At 43.1% G+C, this 16,574-nt stretch overlaps 1 protein-coding gene across 2 annotated transcripts in view; it reads left to right on the forward strand.

The window, feature by feature from the left end:
* The window catches only part of SUFU (SUFU negative regulator of hedgehog signaling), a 93,155-nt gene that overhangs the window by 12,240 nt on the left and 64,341 nt on the right, over nt 1–16,574 (forward strand). For both annotated transcript variants that reach the window (XM_087765903.1, XM_087765904.1), the window contains exon 3: nt 16,383–16,519. In XM_087765903.1, coding sequence (XP_087622029.1) covers nt 16,383–16,519 — 137 coding nt within the window. The remainder of the gene's footprint in view (nt 1–16,382; nt 16,520–16,574) is intronic.

Raw genomic sequence — 16,574 nt, forward strand, 5'->3', positions numbered from 1 at the left:
AGCATGAGCCTTTCAAGATCTCCAGTCCAGCTTGTGTTCTGCTGGGTTGTATAGATCCTCTGAATGACCTTAACTTGTAAAAGGGCAAGGATGCTTGTTAGAGCTGGGAGGAAGAAAAAGGAGCGCAAAACTGGATCAGGTAACAAATGCAAGGCTTGCAGAGGGGTGGATGTTTTCTGGAAGGCTTTTTCCGAGTATGAAAGGAATTTGAAAAGAGTATTTAGAAAATAGCCTGAAAGTTGGAACGAGCGCTCTCTTTCTTTTGAGTGCGTGCTGGCTTCTCCTTTGAGCCCGTATGAATGTAGGATGGAGTGGTGCTGACAGCTGTCACTTTAGTGGCCTCTTAGTTCTGTAGCCTTTCATAAATTTAATAGCTCACTGCCCTCAGCTTGCCAGCCTTTAGCCTTAAATTTTGGTATTTAATGGGTCCCTAAGTGCTTTATAAACCACATGCCTAAAGCACCGCTGAAATACTACACTAAACTCCACGGTGACAGTGAACGCTTTTAAAATGGTGGAGACTGACCCTGCCCCTCTTTGTTTTCATGAAAATGGAATAAAATAAAGGGCCTTTGGGAAGACAGTACATTAGAGAGGGGTAGTGGTAGTTGTGTATCCATATCTTATCCATCCAACTATCCATATCTTATCCATCAGATAAGATTTTGGAATAACTTCTGTAGAGTTCACCATATCTACCTTGAAGAGATGAAAGATCAAATCAGTTTGGTTTGGAAGTTGAGCCTGGAATTCAAGGAAAATTACTAAGAACCCAAGGTTTTCTTCCACCTCTCATGGTGTATAGCTGTTTTCATGTATAGTGTTGAAGCATACTTCACACAGAGGAACCTGAGGACTTAAATAATAGATGTGTAAACCCTCCCTTCCTCATCCTAATTTTGTTTCACTAGGCTATTGGCTCTGAAGTTAAAGGACACCTGCTGTGTCAGGGCTAGCTGTGTGGTAGCTACTTCAGCACATGGAATAGGGAAGCAAGGTTGAGTTTTGGAGACATATCCTCAAGTTGAGAGTCAGAAAATAGTGGTTCTCCTCCTGGGTCAGACTTTTTTGAGGTGTGACTGTGACAGGGTGGTTGTGGGGAGCAGCCACCACAGCAGTGAAATTCTGGGGATTTACGGTCATCCTGAGGAGCTTCTTCCAGGTCTCCGTGTCTTCCTGCTTCGTGTTGCCACGGCTTCATCTGCGGGAACTGAACTTCAGCCAGCGCACTGAAGAAATGTTTCTTCTGCGTGCCGTTGTTGGAGGTGGAGCATCTGCCCCAGCTAAAGGGAATGACGTGGAAGAGGGCATCAGTTAAGCATCGGTTTAGGAAAGAGGTACAAGAGCTAGAACTTGGAGGAGGGAGAGTCCAAGATGGGCAGCATACTCTGGACTTCCTTTTTCTTCCTAGGTCTTTTGTTTGTGTCTCAGAGATTGACCCCAAATGTAATGCTTATTTTTCCAGTTGCTCTTTTTTCTGAGGCAGAGGGGAAAGGAAGGTTCATGGCAGATTGGGAAAGGAGAGGCCATGGAATTTGGGAGTTCTGTGACAAAAAAGGGTATTTCCTTTTAATGATAGCTTATTTGAGAATCCATCAAATTTGAAATGAGTAGTTTAGTTGCAGGGGGACAATAAGATCTGTTTTTTAATGGACTTGTCTTATGGTTGGAATTTTTTTGTGTGTCTATAAAGATATGAGTTAGACTGAGCTTTTCCCAAGATTAAGGTATTTGTAACAGCTCTCTTCTGTGTGGATTCTCTGGTGTCTAGAAATATAGTTGTGCTTCCACTGAAACTTGCTTGCTGGAAGCGCCTATAGATCCTCTTCTGTCTGGCTGTTTATGCCTGCTTTGTAGAAAGGTGGTGTTTTGGGGTCAACTTTTCCTTTGAAGGACTTGGTTGAATTTAACCAATGAGTTCAGAAATTGTGGAGGTGTTTTAAAGAAGCACAAGTGGGATCATGTAAGGTTCAATTTCCTATTTCCCAGGCAAAAAACAGTTAAACCAAATGTCATGCCTATTTACACGCCCCATTGACAGTGTCCCTCCGATGACTGAGGCAACGCACCAGGACTAAGACTTGTGTTTCTCTGCTGGAGGTAGACCTCCCTTGAAGCTATGGTCACCATGGGGAAATCTTTTTTCCTTCCTCTCAGGCAGAGTGCGCTTGGCTTCTAAATGTCATTTGTTGGAGGTAGTTAGCACCGTTAATAATATGAAAGATGTAGGCCACCTACGGAGAGACGTCTGCTTTGTGCTGCAGCATATCAGTGTTTGCGTGCAGAGGTTGTGGGATGAGAGCACGCTTGAACTGTACTAGACTTGGAAATTTTTTTGAAGCATTGAAAGAAATTCGTTTAACATTTACAGCACGGTAGTTGAATTTACAAGAAGGACTGTTTTCAATAAAAAAAAAAAGGAAAAAGATTGGAAGTAGGTTTATAGCTGAGCGTTACTGAAGGCAAGCCCCGCATCCTGTTCGGTAGCACATCTGCACGTGCATGCCGGTAAGATGAGCCTCTTGCTGCCATGCAGAGGAAGGGGCATGGCATTCAAACTGAATGATTTCTTTTTGTCAGCAGAACTTCGATATTTATGATCTTGGCATACGGGAGGAGAGTTGGCCCGAGACAGGGCTTCCTTACTCTCATCTCCCAGCTGGGTTAATGCTGAATGACGTGGGAGAGCTTGCAGTCTCCGCTCTCCCAGCAAGTTCAGCCTGCTGGGAAGAGGAGTGACTGGGGATCAAAGTTGAGTCTTCTAGTAAAAGATTGTTTTACTTGATAAAGATCTGTTTAGGATGTTCTAAAAAGCAAGAATTAAGAGAGAGTGGGGTTTTTTTTTTCAGTGGGACATGAAGGTAGAAGCATTTTTTGAGCTGTGTGGCCATTCTGTCTGTGAGATCAAAGGAGGGTTGACTTTTTTTATCCCTTTGCTTTGGAATAATGATACTAACAAAATGAAAGTTTGAAGGGTTGCATCTGAATGCTGTTATTCAGACCTAATCCCCTTTTTTCCCTCAACGCAGATTTAGCATTGGGAACATGCTTTCCTGACTAGTACTAGAATAGTCTGTGTTTCTTGATGGGACAGTGGTTACAATTGGTAACCACAAATTACCATTGGTAATAAAATTACCACTTTTTATTTGAAAATTTGAGCTGTTGGTATTTCTCTCTCCTAAGCTGGAAACGCCATAGTGATTACCGAACTCGGCTGCCTCTCTACTGTCATCTCAATTTTGAATCGAGGCCCAATAGGCAGTGACACCAGGCTAACAAAAGAGGGCTGCAAATCTTTGGTGGTCTCCCATTCAGATGGTATTCCCTTCCTTGGACAAAGGGGTGGCTAGGGCTCCTGAGTGCCACTCTGCCTCCAGGGATGGTAAACAAGGAACGGATCGTCTGGTGGGAGGCATTTTTTGATCAGTTGACAAAGCTGGGTAGATGGGATACCACCTGACAAAGGGCTGAGATTTAAAGAAAGATTTTGCAAGGGCTCTTAAGAACAAAAAAAAAAGGGGGGGGCAGAAAACTGTGTTTTGCGGGATGTAAACAGGGTGGGCGGAGGTGAAGGGGGACTCGGCCATTCTTGGAGAGCTCTGATTTAAGCCCAGAGGGTAGAGACAAGGCAAGGAGGGAAGAGCGCACAGATGGCTCATTGTTTTGTCTAGCTCAGCATTCTTGCACTGCCGAAGTGAAGGGCAATTGTTTAAAAATCCCTTTTGCAAAGAGTGCTGTTTGCTTTGTAGCTATCCCTTGTCCCTGAAGATGCAAACTGTAAACCAGAGGGGCTGGTCTTTAAAACCCATTTGTTTTGGAGGGTCAGTGCTCCATCCGAGGGGCCCTGGGCAGTTGCTGGGCTGCAAGGCATCGCTCCTGCACAGGAATGGGGAAAGAGCGTGCGCCTGGGAAATGCGCTGCAGCAGCCAGGGAGAAGGCGAGACAAAAGGATGCTCATGGAGGGGCTGGTGCAGAGCAGAGTCCGGCTTGGGCAACTTTACCAAAGCTAGGAGATGTGGCATAAACCTGGCATGTACCTTACCTGCAACGATACCTGATGTACAGCATAGTTTTCTCGCAGCATTTACCTTTTTTTTGCAGCAAATAATTCGTTAGCACAGAGAAGTACTGCCATTTCTATACTGTTATTCTTTCTACCGCTCCTGTTGCACTGGCAAAGCTCCTTCCCCTCCTCTCCTGTGAATTGTTGTGGCCTTTCTGGAGCAGGGGCCTTTTTTGGCATAGTCGACAAAAATAAACCATAAAGGCGGCTGTTGTTATGAATAAGGCTCAACAGGGGAATTTTACCAGTAGAACTACAGCAATATAATTATACTGGTAGACTAGTTACAGTAAATTTCCTCATGAAGACAAGCCTTAAGTTGACATTTCCTAGCTAAGTTGAATCCATATGTATAACTTTATTACGCAAAAATAATATGTCTCTGGGCCTTGAATTCTTTTTTTACCCAGAAGAGTAACATTAAGCAGAAAAGCAAAGAATTTAGTGTTCAGAGATGGATGGGGGATTTTCTGTAACAGAGCGGCTGTGATGAGCTGTACGCTGAACTCTGTGCTTTACTGGACGGCTTATTCCTCCTGATCAGGAACGTGAGGAGCGTGGTTGCGCTCACTGCACTAAAAAGTAAGCGGTACTGAAACATGTGGCAAGTTGACATCTCTCTTCCAACTTTATTCCTGTTTGTAAGAGAAACGGAGCCACTTTGCAGTTTCCATAACTGGAGTGGTTTGGCTGAGAGGCAAAACTATTTTGCCGCTATTAAAATCTTTAGGGTTGATCCTGGACCCACTGAAACGAAGGGGAGGAATGATGCTTTCTTTCCTCCTTTGTTTGATTTAAAGAGGTCAAGTTTTATTTTATCCTTTTGGATTTTGTCTTACGATGGGTGGAGTCCGTATAACATTCGCAAGCCAAGTGTTTATTTCTATAGATCGAAAATATCAGCCTATGATTCCCACCTCTGGAAGTTTCCAGTGCTTCAAAGGAACCGTAGTCTTGCAGGAGAAGCTTAACACTTAAAGGCAGATTTAAAAAAAAACCAAACACATATAGTAGACTTTTCATTGCAACTGTCTCACGTTTCCCTTCTGGGAGTCTTTCACCAGGAGTCTGGTGCTTTCTTTTCCCTGGAATTACAGCGCAAACTCCAAGGGCTTTTCCCTGCCTGTTTAATTGGTTAAGATCTGTTATGGTGCTCATTGGTATGTTTTTGAGTGCACCCTTTACAATGAAATGAGACTATGTAACAGCTCAGCAAGTAGGGGAGTATTGTCTTGATTTCCACAGCTAATGAAGTGAAACATCAGGGGCTAATTCCAGATCCAGGAGGATACTCGGGTGCCTGAACTCCTGTTGAAATCTGTTGGAGTTCAGGCTCCTAAAAGCTCCTAAATAACCTGTTACGCCTCGAGTTCATTTATTGCACAGCTGAGAACTTAATTTTATCAGAGTCCTAAAAATGTGCTAGAGGGTGTGCTAAAGTTGTTTCTTGCATGATTTTTTTTAACCTATGTTCTTTAGCCAGCAGGAAAGTAATGGGAGACACCAGTGTTTATATTAAATGTAACATGTCGGAGCCCTGATCCTCACCTGAGACTTTTAGGCAATACCGAAAAAAACTAACTGTAGCTGTCAGTGCAGCTTCTGGCTGTGGGTCTTTCTCTTATTCTTTCCACCCTCCCGTACTGCTTTTGAAAGCCGCTTTTGTTATGCGAATGGGTTCCTCCCAGCAGCTGCAGAACTTTCCACAGTAGGAGCTAGGAAGGAGCCAGCAGACACCGCAAGGAAAGTCGGTGCCCTTTTCCCAGCTGCTCACCAAGCACAGCAATACCATCCTTCCTGGCCACGCTGGCTCCAACTGGCCCTTCGCTTATGTTCTCTTGCCTGGTGAGGTTGCAGCTGAGCCCTTAAGTGAAGTTTTGGAGATGTGTTACCATTCCCTGCAGGCTATGCAAAGACCAGAGCATCAGAGCTAAGGATTCTGTCCCAATATGAAATGGGATCCGTGCGCAGATGAAAGGTTATCTTTCCTAGTACACTGTATAGTGCAGTGATGGCATGCTGTGTTTGCAGAATCACCTCCAGCTCAGGCCAAATGAGAGCACTGTCCTGCTGGACCTTGTAGAAATGAAGGATAAGTAGCTCTGAAGTGCAGCATAAATAGACAGCTTAAGAAAATTGTTAAAGTACAGATCTTGATAACTTGTTTTCTTTCTCTCTAGTTCCCTGCCCCTTATTCTGTGAATGCAACTGTAAATCCGTATTGTGCTCCTAGCTATTCTTTCCAGATCCTTTCAGTGGGCATTAAGATGATGCAACCCTGATGCAACTTCATGGGGCCATTGCAGTGAGGCTGTTTGGACTTTCCCTGCAGTGCCAAGAAGTGCAGCCACGCTTGCGGTGCTAGCTGTGCCCGCGGCGTGCCGCGGCTGGCGGTGCGGTGCTAGCTGTGCCCACAGCGTGCCACGGCTGGTGGTTGAGAACCTGCTCTCGGGGATGCCTCGGCTGGATTGGGGTGGGTTCTGCTGTGAGGTGGGAAGCCTGGATGGCTCTGTAGAGAAATGTGTGAAGCCCTCAAGTTGAAAAGTATGGCGAATCCTCTAGTTGCTTGATTTCACGTAGATTTTTTTTTTTAATTATGTGTTTTGGGAATCACAAAGATGAAGTGGTTTGCTCTTGTCAGTTTAGTTATGACTGTAATGGGAGATCAAACCATCACCTACTGGTATAGCTACATCCATGCACCATAAAACCGAGAAAATAAAAAGTAAACTGCCCTCATGTGGACATCTTTTGCTGGGGTAGAGTGTGACACATCCCATGCAACCTCCTGTTTCATATTTTGTTGTTTTAGTCATTTCCCGTGTTCAGTATTTGTCCATGCTGTGCAGAATGTGGAGTTAATTTCCCAGCTTTTGTGACCTTGATAGATGCAGTATATAAGCATTTCCTATATGATGAGTGTGTCACATTACTCTTTGAAGCAGGGAAATATCATTATTTTACATCTGAGAATCAAATTCCTAAGTAACTTCTTGAGGAGGATGGGACGTTTATAGCAGACAAGGGATTCAAACTTAGGTCACCCAGATGCTGTTAGTTTCTTGACTTAGCGTTAATAATGAAGCAGATATATCTCTCTGGCACCATCAGGGCCATTACAGCCTTTTGCCCTTAATCTACATTCACTATCCTTACATGTATGTCTGTCTGTGTGTTGGCGCTCTCCAGAATGAGACGATAATGCTTTCAAGCCTCTAGAGCTCAAAGGGATTAACCTCCAGCAGCTAGGTGGGATCCTATCGTTCTTCCAGATGCTACTGCCTTCATGGCATGGACAGCTGAACCTCAAAGAAGCAACCCCTAAATTGCCTTAACTTGCAGCCCAGCACATTAAAGTGACCTGAAAACTGATGGTGGTTTACTTTAACATGCTAGGCTGGAGAGAGCATAGTTCAGGACCTGTTTCCCATGTGGCTAGGCAGGAGCTGAGTACAGTAACCACTTCTGTCAAAACAAGTTTAACTCTTGTGTTCGTGAATTATCAGCTGTGGGTCCTGCCAGCTTGGTTTTGGACACAGAGTACCAGTAGTAAAAGTTCATACTTGTGTCCTTGGCCGTGATGCTTCATAGGATCATTTGGGTTGGAAAGGACCTCCGAAAGTTTCCAGTTGATGCCTGCTCAGAGGGCCAACTTCCACAGCCTCCCTGGATCCTGTTCCAAGGTTTGACCGCTATCATGTGAAAAAGATTTCCAGATACAAGTAACTGGAATTGACCTTTGCCATTTTGCTGTGCATCTCTGAGAAAGGTCTGGCTCTGCCTTCCCTTCGCCCTCCCAATAGGTAGTTGAGCAATAAGATCCCCCCCCCCCTCTTTAGCCTTCTTTTATTAAGGCGTAACAAACCCAGCGCTCAGCCTTTCCTCGTGTGATTTAGGTGACTGTGGTGTGGACCCATTTTAATGACACTTGTGTGCCAAATGCTTCTCACATGCCTGACTGATTTAGGTGTCTGAAACGTGGCCAGTCTGTCAAGTCTACAAAATGCACACAATTCCCATGCTGCTTGTGTCTAAAGCTGCTGGAAACCTGTACTGTATTATCATGTAGTTCAAGTGACGCTATTTCTCATAAGACAGTTGTGTCTGCAGAGTTAGGAGTAAGGTTGACTTGACTCTCCAGTCTGAAGGTTTAGAGGAAAAATCAATTTCTGTTGCATCAACATTCATTATTTATGGAAACAATTTTTTAAAAACAAAACCTAAACTGTGACTCTCCAGGCTTCAGGGGCAAGATTGTCACCAGCTGAGTTTTGAAGAAGCTGAATAGTAAAATGTGTGAAATCAGTGTTGTGTATGTGAGTGAAACTTAAACCGCAAGTCTCCTCTTCCCCCTCTGCCCCTTAACAGCACTTCACTTGCTGAATGGTAGGTAGCTCAGTGAAGCACAGTTCTGTTTTCATACTGTCCAGCACAGATCGATTCACAAATATTACTCGGATCTATCTCAGTGTAAGTTTTCTAAGCAGATCCTACATGAGTATTTTGGAAAGCTGAGAAACCCGCCTCCAAATAACTGCAGAGCGAGTGCCTCTGCATCTGTTTGGATTTAGACGTTGGAATAATTCTCTAAAAACAATTTAAGTTGCTGTTTCTAGAAAGGTTTTCCATTTGGTTGATGGCTTACACATTTGATATGATGTATTGCAAGAGCAAGCTCTAAGCAACAGCTTTGGGCATAGCCATAGACTGATGTCTCGAGCACCATGTGTCACTTGCTTTCCGACCTTGATTTTACATGAACAGAAGTCTTTGAGCATGTGTTCTTTTTGCATTTGTATTTGCCCTGCTTATGCATGAAGCTTTTTCTTAAATCAAGCTAGAAAGGAGTCCAGTAAGACCCTGCGCACAGGTTCGAGGTGGCGAGAGCTCATGGAATTTCCTGTCGAGCGCTCTGAAGAGATAACCATCTGACGTCCAGATAACCACCTCCTGCTTCGCTCAGATGTTTTTATGTGTTTTTCTTTAAAATTGATGCTTTTTTCAATGCCAGGAGACAATCCGGGAGAATATGTGAGTAAGCAGGTGGGTTTTGACTGAAATAACTTTTCTGGATGCTTGTTAAGCCTTTCATGTAGGGGGGTTGCTGTGCCTATTTTCCTATGAAACTGTTTCACAGGAGCGTCCCAGCATGCCGTCAGGGCTCTCCGATGAGACACTTACATTGTTTGACAGCGGCACTAAACCCAACCATTTCCCGTTAGGCAAGATGCTGGAAGCACTAGGTAGGGTCACTTCATTTTCTTTTGTTTTTTTTTTTTTTTTTTTTTTTCCCTGAAGCTCTGGAATCTGAGAGTCGGTTGCCTACAGTGGGAAGACATTGTGTAAGGCACCTGGAGCTTGAATTCAGAAGACGGACTGTATAATCTTGTTTGGGGCCCATCAGCTCTTGCCTGATGTCCTTCCCCAGAGACAGCGACACTAAGGTGTTCAACTCAATGGCTGTAACAGCCTGCTGAAGGCTTCTCCTTGGGTTTTAGACAGGAGACCACCCTTTGTGTTGGTTGTTTGTAAGCAGATGTGGGCAGTGAAAAGGAAACGCTATACGTCTTGATTTTTCTCAGGGAGGACCTGTGAAGTCAGTCATGGAGTACGCTTGTTGTTACACCGATCCTCTGTGTTGCTAATAGCAGTATCTTTGCTAGCTAATAGAAAAATCTTCTGATGGTTACCAGCTATGCAGTCTTACAACACTAGTGAGAGTTGGGTCTTGAAGTACTTTGGTCTCATCAAGCACTGCCCATCAGCTTGGTTTAACCATCTTCTCGAACTTCTAAAATGTCCTGATAGGCTGATCTGAAGTACCGAAAGCTATGGATTGACAATTACTGTGGCTTTTGGGGGGGGGGGGGCGGGGGACGGACACAGACAGATGACGGATGGGACAGGACATGGCAGTGGTGGTAGAATCAAAACTGCTTTCTGATGGAAATAACAGCAGCTTTTCCTGATGCCAGGCTTAGCAATGTAGTGATACTGTATTTCTGCAGCCTTCAGAATGGTATGAGTGGCTCACCAGCGGCAGAGCAGAAAGCTTTGTCTTTGTAGAATATGTGGGGAAATGCAATTAGGGAGTTAAAGCAAAAGGCATCTTGAGTGGCTTCACAGAAGTAGTGGTGATGGAGCTGAAAACTGAAAGTGGGACAACTCAGTCCAGAGTACTGTGAGCCTGCCCTCACTCCCCAGAAGAGACCTGGTTTATCTTTCTGGAGTTGCTGGGCGTGGAGCTGTAACTTCTGAAAGTGCAGTCCTAACTATCCCCAAATACCCTGAAAGAGCGTTCTTGTTGTTCCCTGGCTGAAATAATCGTAGTGAAGGGCCAGCATTTCCCTACGTAAACTCCCATTTTCAGGGATTGGTTCACCTAATACATTTATATACACATACTCTTAAACTCTCAAAAAATAAACACCTAGTACACTCTGCTTCTTGTCCAGAGCTCTGTAGCTTTCAAAAGCAGAATTTCAGAAATACAGCCATTTTGCACTGCGGTGAAGCAAACCTTCTCTCATTCCTTGCAAAAGTGAGAACGAAAATGCTTTGGCAAATAGCTTTGATTTAAACTGAAAAGCCTCTGGTTTTCAGAGCTGCTTTTAAAGCAAAGGGCTAGTTTGGCTTTTGATCCTCTTAAGCTGGGTTATTTGATGTGAAAAACACCCTGGGTGCTCTGCTGCCGAGGGGAGCAGCTTTTCAGTTCTCTGTGTGTGGCGTCAGCAGAGGGCCTGGCAGAGCCCGGGGTGGCGGGGGGCTTGGGGGGCCCGGCCGCATGGCTCTGTAAATAAAGGGGCCTCTATTTCTTTGGATTCTTTTGCTAGAACTAAATATCATGATCAGTGAAACTCTTACCTCATTAAAGGAAGAAGCCAGGCTCCTTCAGCGTATGTGCAGTGCTGCAACGTGGTCTGTTCTGCTGAGCTGATTTGCTGAACAGATAAAGAGAGTTTTAACCCAAAGAATGGCATGTAATATACGACCTTGGGTTTCAAAAGGTTTATTTTTGTTCATGTGACAAAATAAGGTTTTAATATTAAATATAGGGTTAGATTTGACTTGGCAGACACCGGAGCCTTCCATTACTGCTGTAGTCATAATATAAAACTATCTGATGTGTGCCAGTGGGCATGCAGCAAGCCAAGAATTTCTCCATCAATGTTTGTTTTTTGTGAGAACTTAGCTGGCTGCTTTGCAATTGGGTTGGCTATAAAGGTGATGTACCCTCATGTTGGAGGGGGCAAAGCAGTGACAGGCACAATACGATCCATGTTGTCTCTTTAGTATTTTTGGTTTTGGGGCAAAATATGGGTTTGGTTTTTTTTCCTTCTTAGCATTTTAGGGGTGTTTAAAAGAGACTTTCACTCAAAACTGCAGGGTTCAGCAGAACCAAGGCGTAAACCAAACTATGTGAAATATTCAGATCTGTTAGTACAGAAACTTAATGATGTGTTGCAGCTTTCAGTTTATGTACCTGGGGCCACGCACAGATACAAAATACTAATTTTGAGGTTTTCTTCCTGCACATGCTCCATCTCAGATTGTCGTCATACTGTAAAGCTGAGGCACTTTTGGACTACTGTATTGTAATTGTTTTGCTGAAGAAATGACCTCCAAAGCACTTTAGTGTTGAGATGCTGAACTCGGCTCCAAAGCCTTTGTTCTAAATTGGCGGTAGTCTGAATTGGTCACATTCAGATTTAAAAAACAAACAAAACCCAACCAAAACAAAAAACAAACAAAAAAACCCCAACAACCAAACCAAAACCAAAAAAACAACCCCAAAACCACCACCTCAGTCCCCACCTCCCTTGCTCACAAAGAAACCAACCCCAAGTAGTGCCAGAATCTTGCTTCTGTAGAACAAAAAGTGTGTAATAAAAACGTGTTACCTCCGCAGTTGACGCAGGAGTTGGGGTCAGGCTAACCTGCTGCGGACACTTTGCTGCCCGCTTGGAAGGGACCAAGTTAGTAGAGATGCAGGTGGTAGTGAACTTGGGGGGGTCGATGGAAGAGGTCACGAGCAAACCTGGCTTCCGTGTGCTTTAGCAGGACTTCTTCCATCTATGGGTTATCCTCACCGCTCCGCTATGGAAGGGAGGCCTGTTCAGTCTGTCTCTTCTGGAACTGGGTTTTTGTTTGGGTTTTTTTTGTTGCCTTTTTTTTTAGCTTGTTGGTTGACCATGGCTGGCTGAAGGTGGTTGACTTTTCTGGAAGTTTTCTGGAATTTGGGTGAAAATTGGGAACTTATGGGAAGGAGCATGAGTTTGAATATCTACAAGCCTGCAAGGTGTGATCCTTTTTTGTCCAGTTCCTCGCCAGCCTCCTAAGATAACCCCCAAGCAGTGGGGATGTACCCTACAAGGAGGAGGCTGCCATGGGAATCCAGTGTTTCTACATGGAAGTAATTAAACATCTTGGTATAAATTAACTTGTTTATGGAGATTCTCACTTTATTAGCTCCCTGATTGTGGATGGGTTTCTTGGTTATGATAGGTGCATCTTTTGTCTTGTTGGTAAGGCCTTGAACAAAAATGAACATAGGTGATTTGGGGGAATGAGCAGCTGCTTACAGCCCAGGTATAAGGGAGGAGTCTCTTTATCCTTGTGGGGGATAAAAAGCCATTTGCTTGGTCTTCCATTCGTATGACGCATGTATCTGGAGGTCTTGGGCTTCTTACCAGACAAACTCATTTCCCATGCATGCGTTGGCTGTGGCTGCTACTTGCCTCTCCGCCAATGGACTGATGCATCCTTATCCTCACAAATTTTGGAGCTGGGGCTGGTGTAAGCGCTCGCTCCCTAGTGAAAAGGACTTCTGTAAGAGAAGCGAAGCTGCTAACTTGGCTACTGGATTCCTCTCTGTGATTTTCGTAAGACCAAGGGTCAGAGGCATGTGTCAGGGTTATAAGTTTATTTAGTTCCTGAAGCTCATGTCTGCCTCCCTGCTCATGTACATCCTCTGAACCTCGGCCAGGAGCTCTGGTCCCGGATGATGGTCCGTTGTTCACTGGGAGAAATTTTATGGCAGCTGTTGAAACTGCATTCAACTTGCTTTCAAATACAAGACTTTTTTTTGAGGAATAAAAGCGAAAACTTTGGCAAAAATGCTAACTGAAAATTACTCTCCTAATTGCATTCTGAATATTAATATTTCTTCCTATGAAAGACTTGTCTGAATTAAACATCAAGGATTTCTAAAATAATCGCAAGCTTTTAAAGCCACATGTGTCACAATTTCTTCAAAAACAAATTACCAACCTAAAATTAAACAGATCAAAGACTTTTACTTTATAGACGGTTACCTCGGAACAGCTGCACAATACAGGTGAACTGCGTGTATTTAAAATTTCACTGTAACAATACAGTGCATTTTCAGCAACCTGTGACCATTAACTATTCAAAAACATTTTCAATCTAATCTTTAAAATACAAATCTCTTACATGCAAATAGGATTTTTCTAAGATTTAACTGTTAATTTGAGAATTATAAACATTGTGTGCTGCTGCATTTTTTGAGTGTTTTTTAGAAGAAACGTGTTTTGATTCTTCAGGGATTTTTTTAAATCTTAGAAGGGAAGTAACTTACTGCTCATTTCCTTATCTTTTATTCTATTTATTTTCTAGTAGTTCTTCTCTGGTTAGAGTCTCTTTCGTTACCATACAAAAAATCATGTAAGTAACATTGCCTGTCAGTTTTACTGCTTTGCGACTACTGATGTGTTGCTGACCAGCAATGTTCTCCTAAATGCTCATCTTGCTTTGAATTTGATGGATACTCACCTGAACGCTTCTGGTACTGAGTAACTTGCATATGGATCAATATAAAGCATGTGTGGTCTTCTCTTAAACAGCTATTTCTGGGAAATAGAGAGATATGTGGAGTTCAAAAAAAAAACAACAAACACCACACTAAACTCTAGCTCGATGCAATTAGGAGCTGTGTTGTTTCAGAACATGCCTTGAAAGGAGGAAATTCAATAGGCAGCCATCTTACTTTCCAAAAATTTTAACTGTGAAAGATCAGCTTGAAGGTTTTTTGTTAACTTTGATCCTTCTTAAAATTGACCCGTTCATAATGTGTTTCAGTTTCTGGTGTATGCTTTTTTTCCTGGAATGAATCCTTGAAAACTACCCACTTTGAAGCATTTTTGTTTCTCCCCTTAAGAAATATTTCTGTTTTTCCTTTGCTATCTGATACGTGAAACTAATAAAACACTACAAGGGTGCTGCATGTACAAAGTACAACTTCACATTTGTGAGGCTATTGCCATCCTGTACGAATCTTTTTGCTGGACCTGCATGCATGATTGCAGAACACAAGTTTCGCTGCACATCCAGATTCTGCTCCCTGGCTGGCTGGTTATTCAGTAAGCTCTTTCTTTGTTTAAGAACCAAATGTAATTATTTGACTTGTTGCTTAAAGGTACACTTGTTTCCTAAAAGAGGTTTTAGATGTACCAGTTGACCATTCTGAAATGCATTATCTGCTCTGTTCATAGAGAATTTGCTTTGGTAGTGTATATAATTCTCAAATTCTTTGTTGAGAATAGTACGGAGGGAAGCAAAACCAGACATGCTTGTATATTTTTATACTGATGAAATAAAGTCTTTTTTGATATATTGTGTATTCCCCCTTATTGTGGATGTCTGACTGACTGTCAATACCTGCTCTCTTGTTTTCAGTCACAGTTGTTATCTCTTTGGGCTGTCCCATAGTTTAGTTATGTCCTTGGGTACATTTCTTAACTACTTTCATTACATCATTTGAAAGTCTACCACAATCAAACTTTCCTGGAAGAGTCCTCAAAGTTACATTGTATGATGAAGGAGTTGCATTGATGCTTAAGTTCAACCACTTTTAACACTTGTCGGTAGGTAGGGTCGCTGTAAAGCATTTCTGCTTCAAACCAAACTCCTTACTATGGGAACAATCCATCCGGGGCTTGGAACTGGTCACCACCCTGCTGGTGAGCTGTGTTTTTCAAATGGAAAGAGCTCTCCTCACTTTCCTGTCTGCTCTGTTTGACTGTTTTTAGAAGTAGTACAATGTTAACGCTTTGTGCACTGTACCTTGCATATGTGCCAGCGAGGTACCAGCATCCAAGACATTCACAAAGTTTCTCCAGAGAATTTGCCAATGGCTGCAGGTGTTGGAGATTTGAACTTGCAGAATGATACCGGTGTGTGAAAGCTTCTGTGGGGTGTCTTTATGCTCAGTGTAAATCCTTCTTTCTTTCCTTTGCCTTTGTGGAACAGCCACAGAAAACAAGTGAGGGATGCGAAGACAGTGGTAGAAAGGACATGGATGTCCCCAACTTTCTTTCAAGTTTGCAGGCTTATGTATTTGTCCATGAGGTTTCTCATTTTTTCACAGGCGAATGTGGCATTTTTAGTTGTTGGGCACTTGGAACAGGAACTTTCCTGTATGTATAAAATACAGGATTCTCAAGGACTAGTTTTGTTGAAGCAGAGAGTTGTATGGGGATATCCTTTATCTGCTCCTTCTTGTTATAGCCTTGATGCTTCTGATATGACTTTTTTACTACTGGGTAGTCCCTATCTGACCAAACCAGATAAATTGGCACCTATCTCTGTCAAATGGGGAAATGGCCAAACTACTGCTTCTTGAGCAGTAGTTGTCATTCAATGCTTTTTCCACTGTTGTCCTCCTAGATACACAAGGAGAATGTGCACAAGCACGTAGTGGAGCAAAATAAGAATTACTGCATTGTGTGAGAGTTTATTAACTTTCTGCCTGCATCTTCTTGTTTCCCTTCTCCCCCTGTGACCATCCACAACACAGAAATTGCGTGCTGTACATCAAAAACTCAACTGCTTCAACCCAGAAACTACTACCCAGTACTTTCATTGCATCCCGCTTCTCAATGTGTAAAAATTTGAATTCACAAGGGTGGAATAACATTATTTTCTGTTGTGCACTTTCTTTGGTGTTCCCATTTAATCAAATATAATCAGGGCAGCTATCGGTGCAAAACTTACAACGATGTTTTAAAAACAAATTCAGGATGCTGAAAATCCCACTGGTCCCAGGAAAGAAGTCATGGTTCCAAGACTCTGTTATTCTGTCTGAAAACACTGCTATGATAGTTATCTTTGAAATTGTATTACATCAACTAACCTAACAATGTTATGCTATTTGAGCTAGAGTAGACTGAAATAAGGGAATTTCTAAACTTAACTTTTCTATGAGGAGAACACTCATGCTTTTTCCATGGTCCTAATCTTGCAGCCTGCTCTGGTTACAAAGAGTATGTTGTGACTTTTCGTTTTTCATTCCCTCCAGGTTTACGGGAACAGACGGACCAAGTGGTTTTGGATTTGAGTTGACGTTTCGGCTAAAGAGAGAAACAGGGGAGTCGGCACCACCTACCTGGCCAGCAGAATTAATGCAAGGCTTAGCGCGATACGTCTTCCAGTCAGGTACTGCAGGGTTAAATATGCTGCCTCGCTTTTTGCTGCTTTCATTCTGAAGGGC

Source organism: Nipponia nippon, unplaced genomic scaffold (genome assembly GCF_047370975.1).
Source record: "Nipponia nippon isolate SJK-2023a ecotype South Korea unplaced genomic scaffold, ASM4737097v1 scaffold_3, whole genome shotgun sequence".
In the NCBI taxonomy this organism is placed as follows: domain Eukaryota; kingdom Metazoa; phylum Chordata; class Aves; order Pelecaniformes; family Threskiornithidae; genus Nipponia; species Nipponia nippon.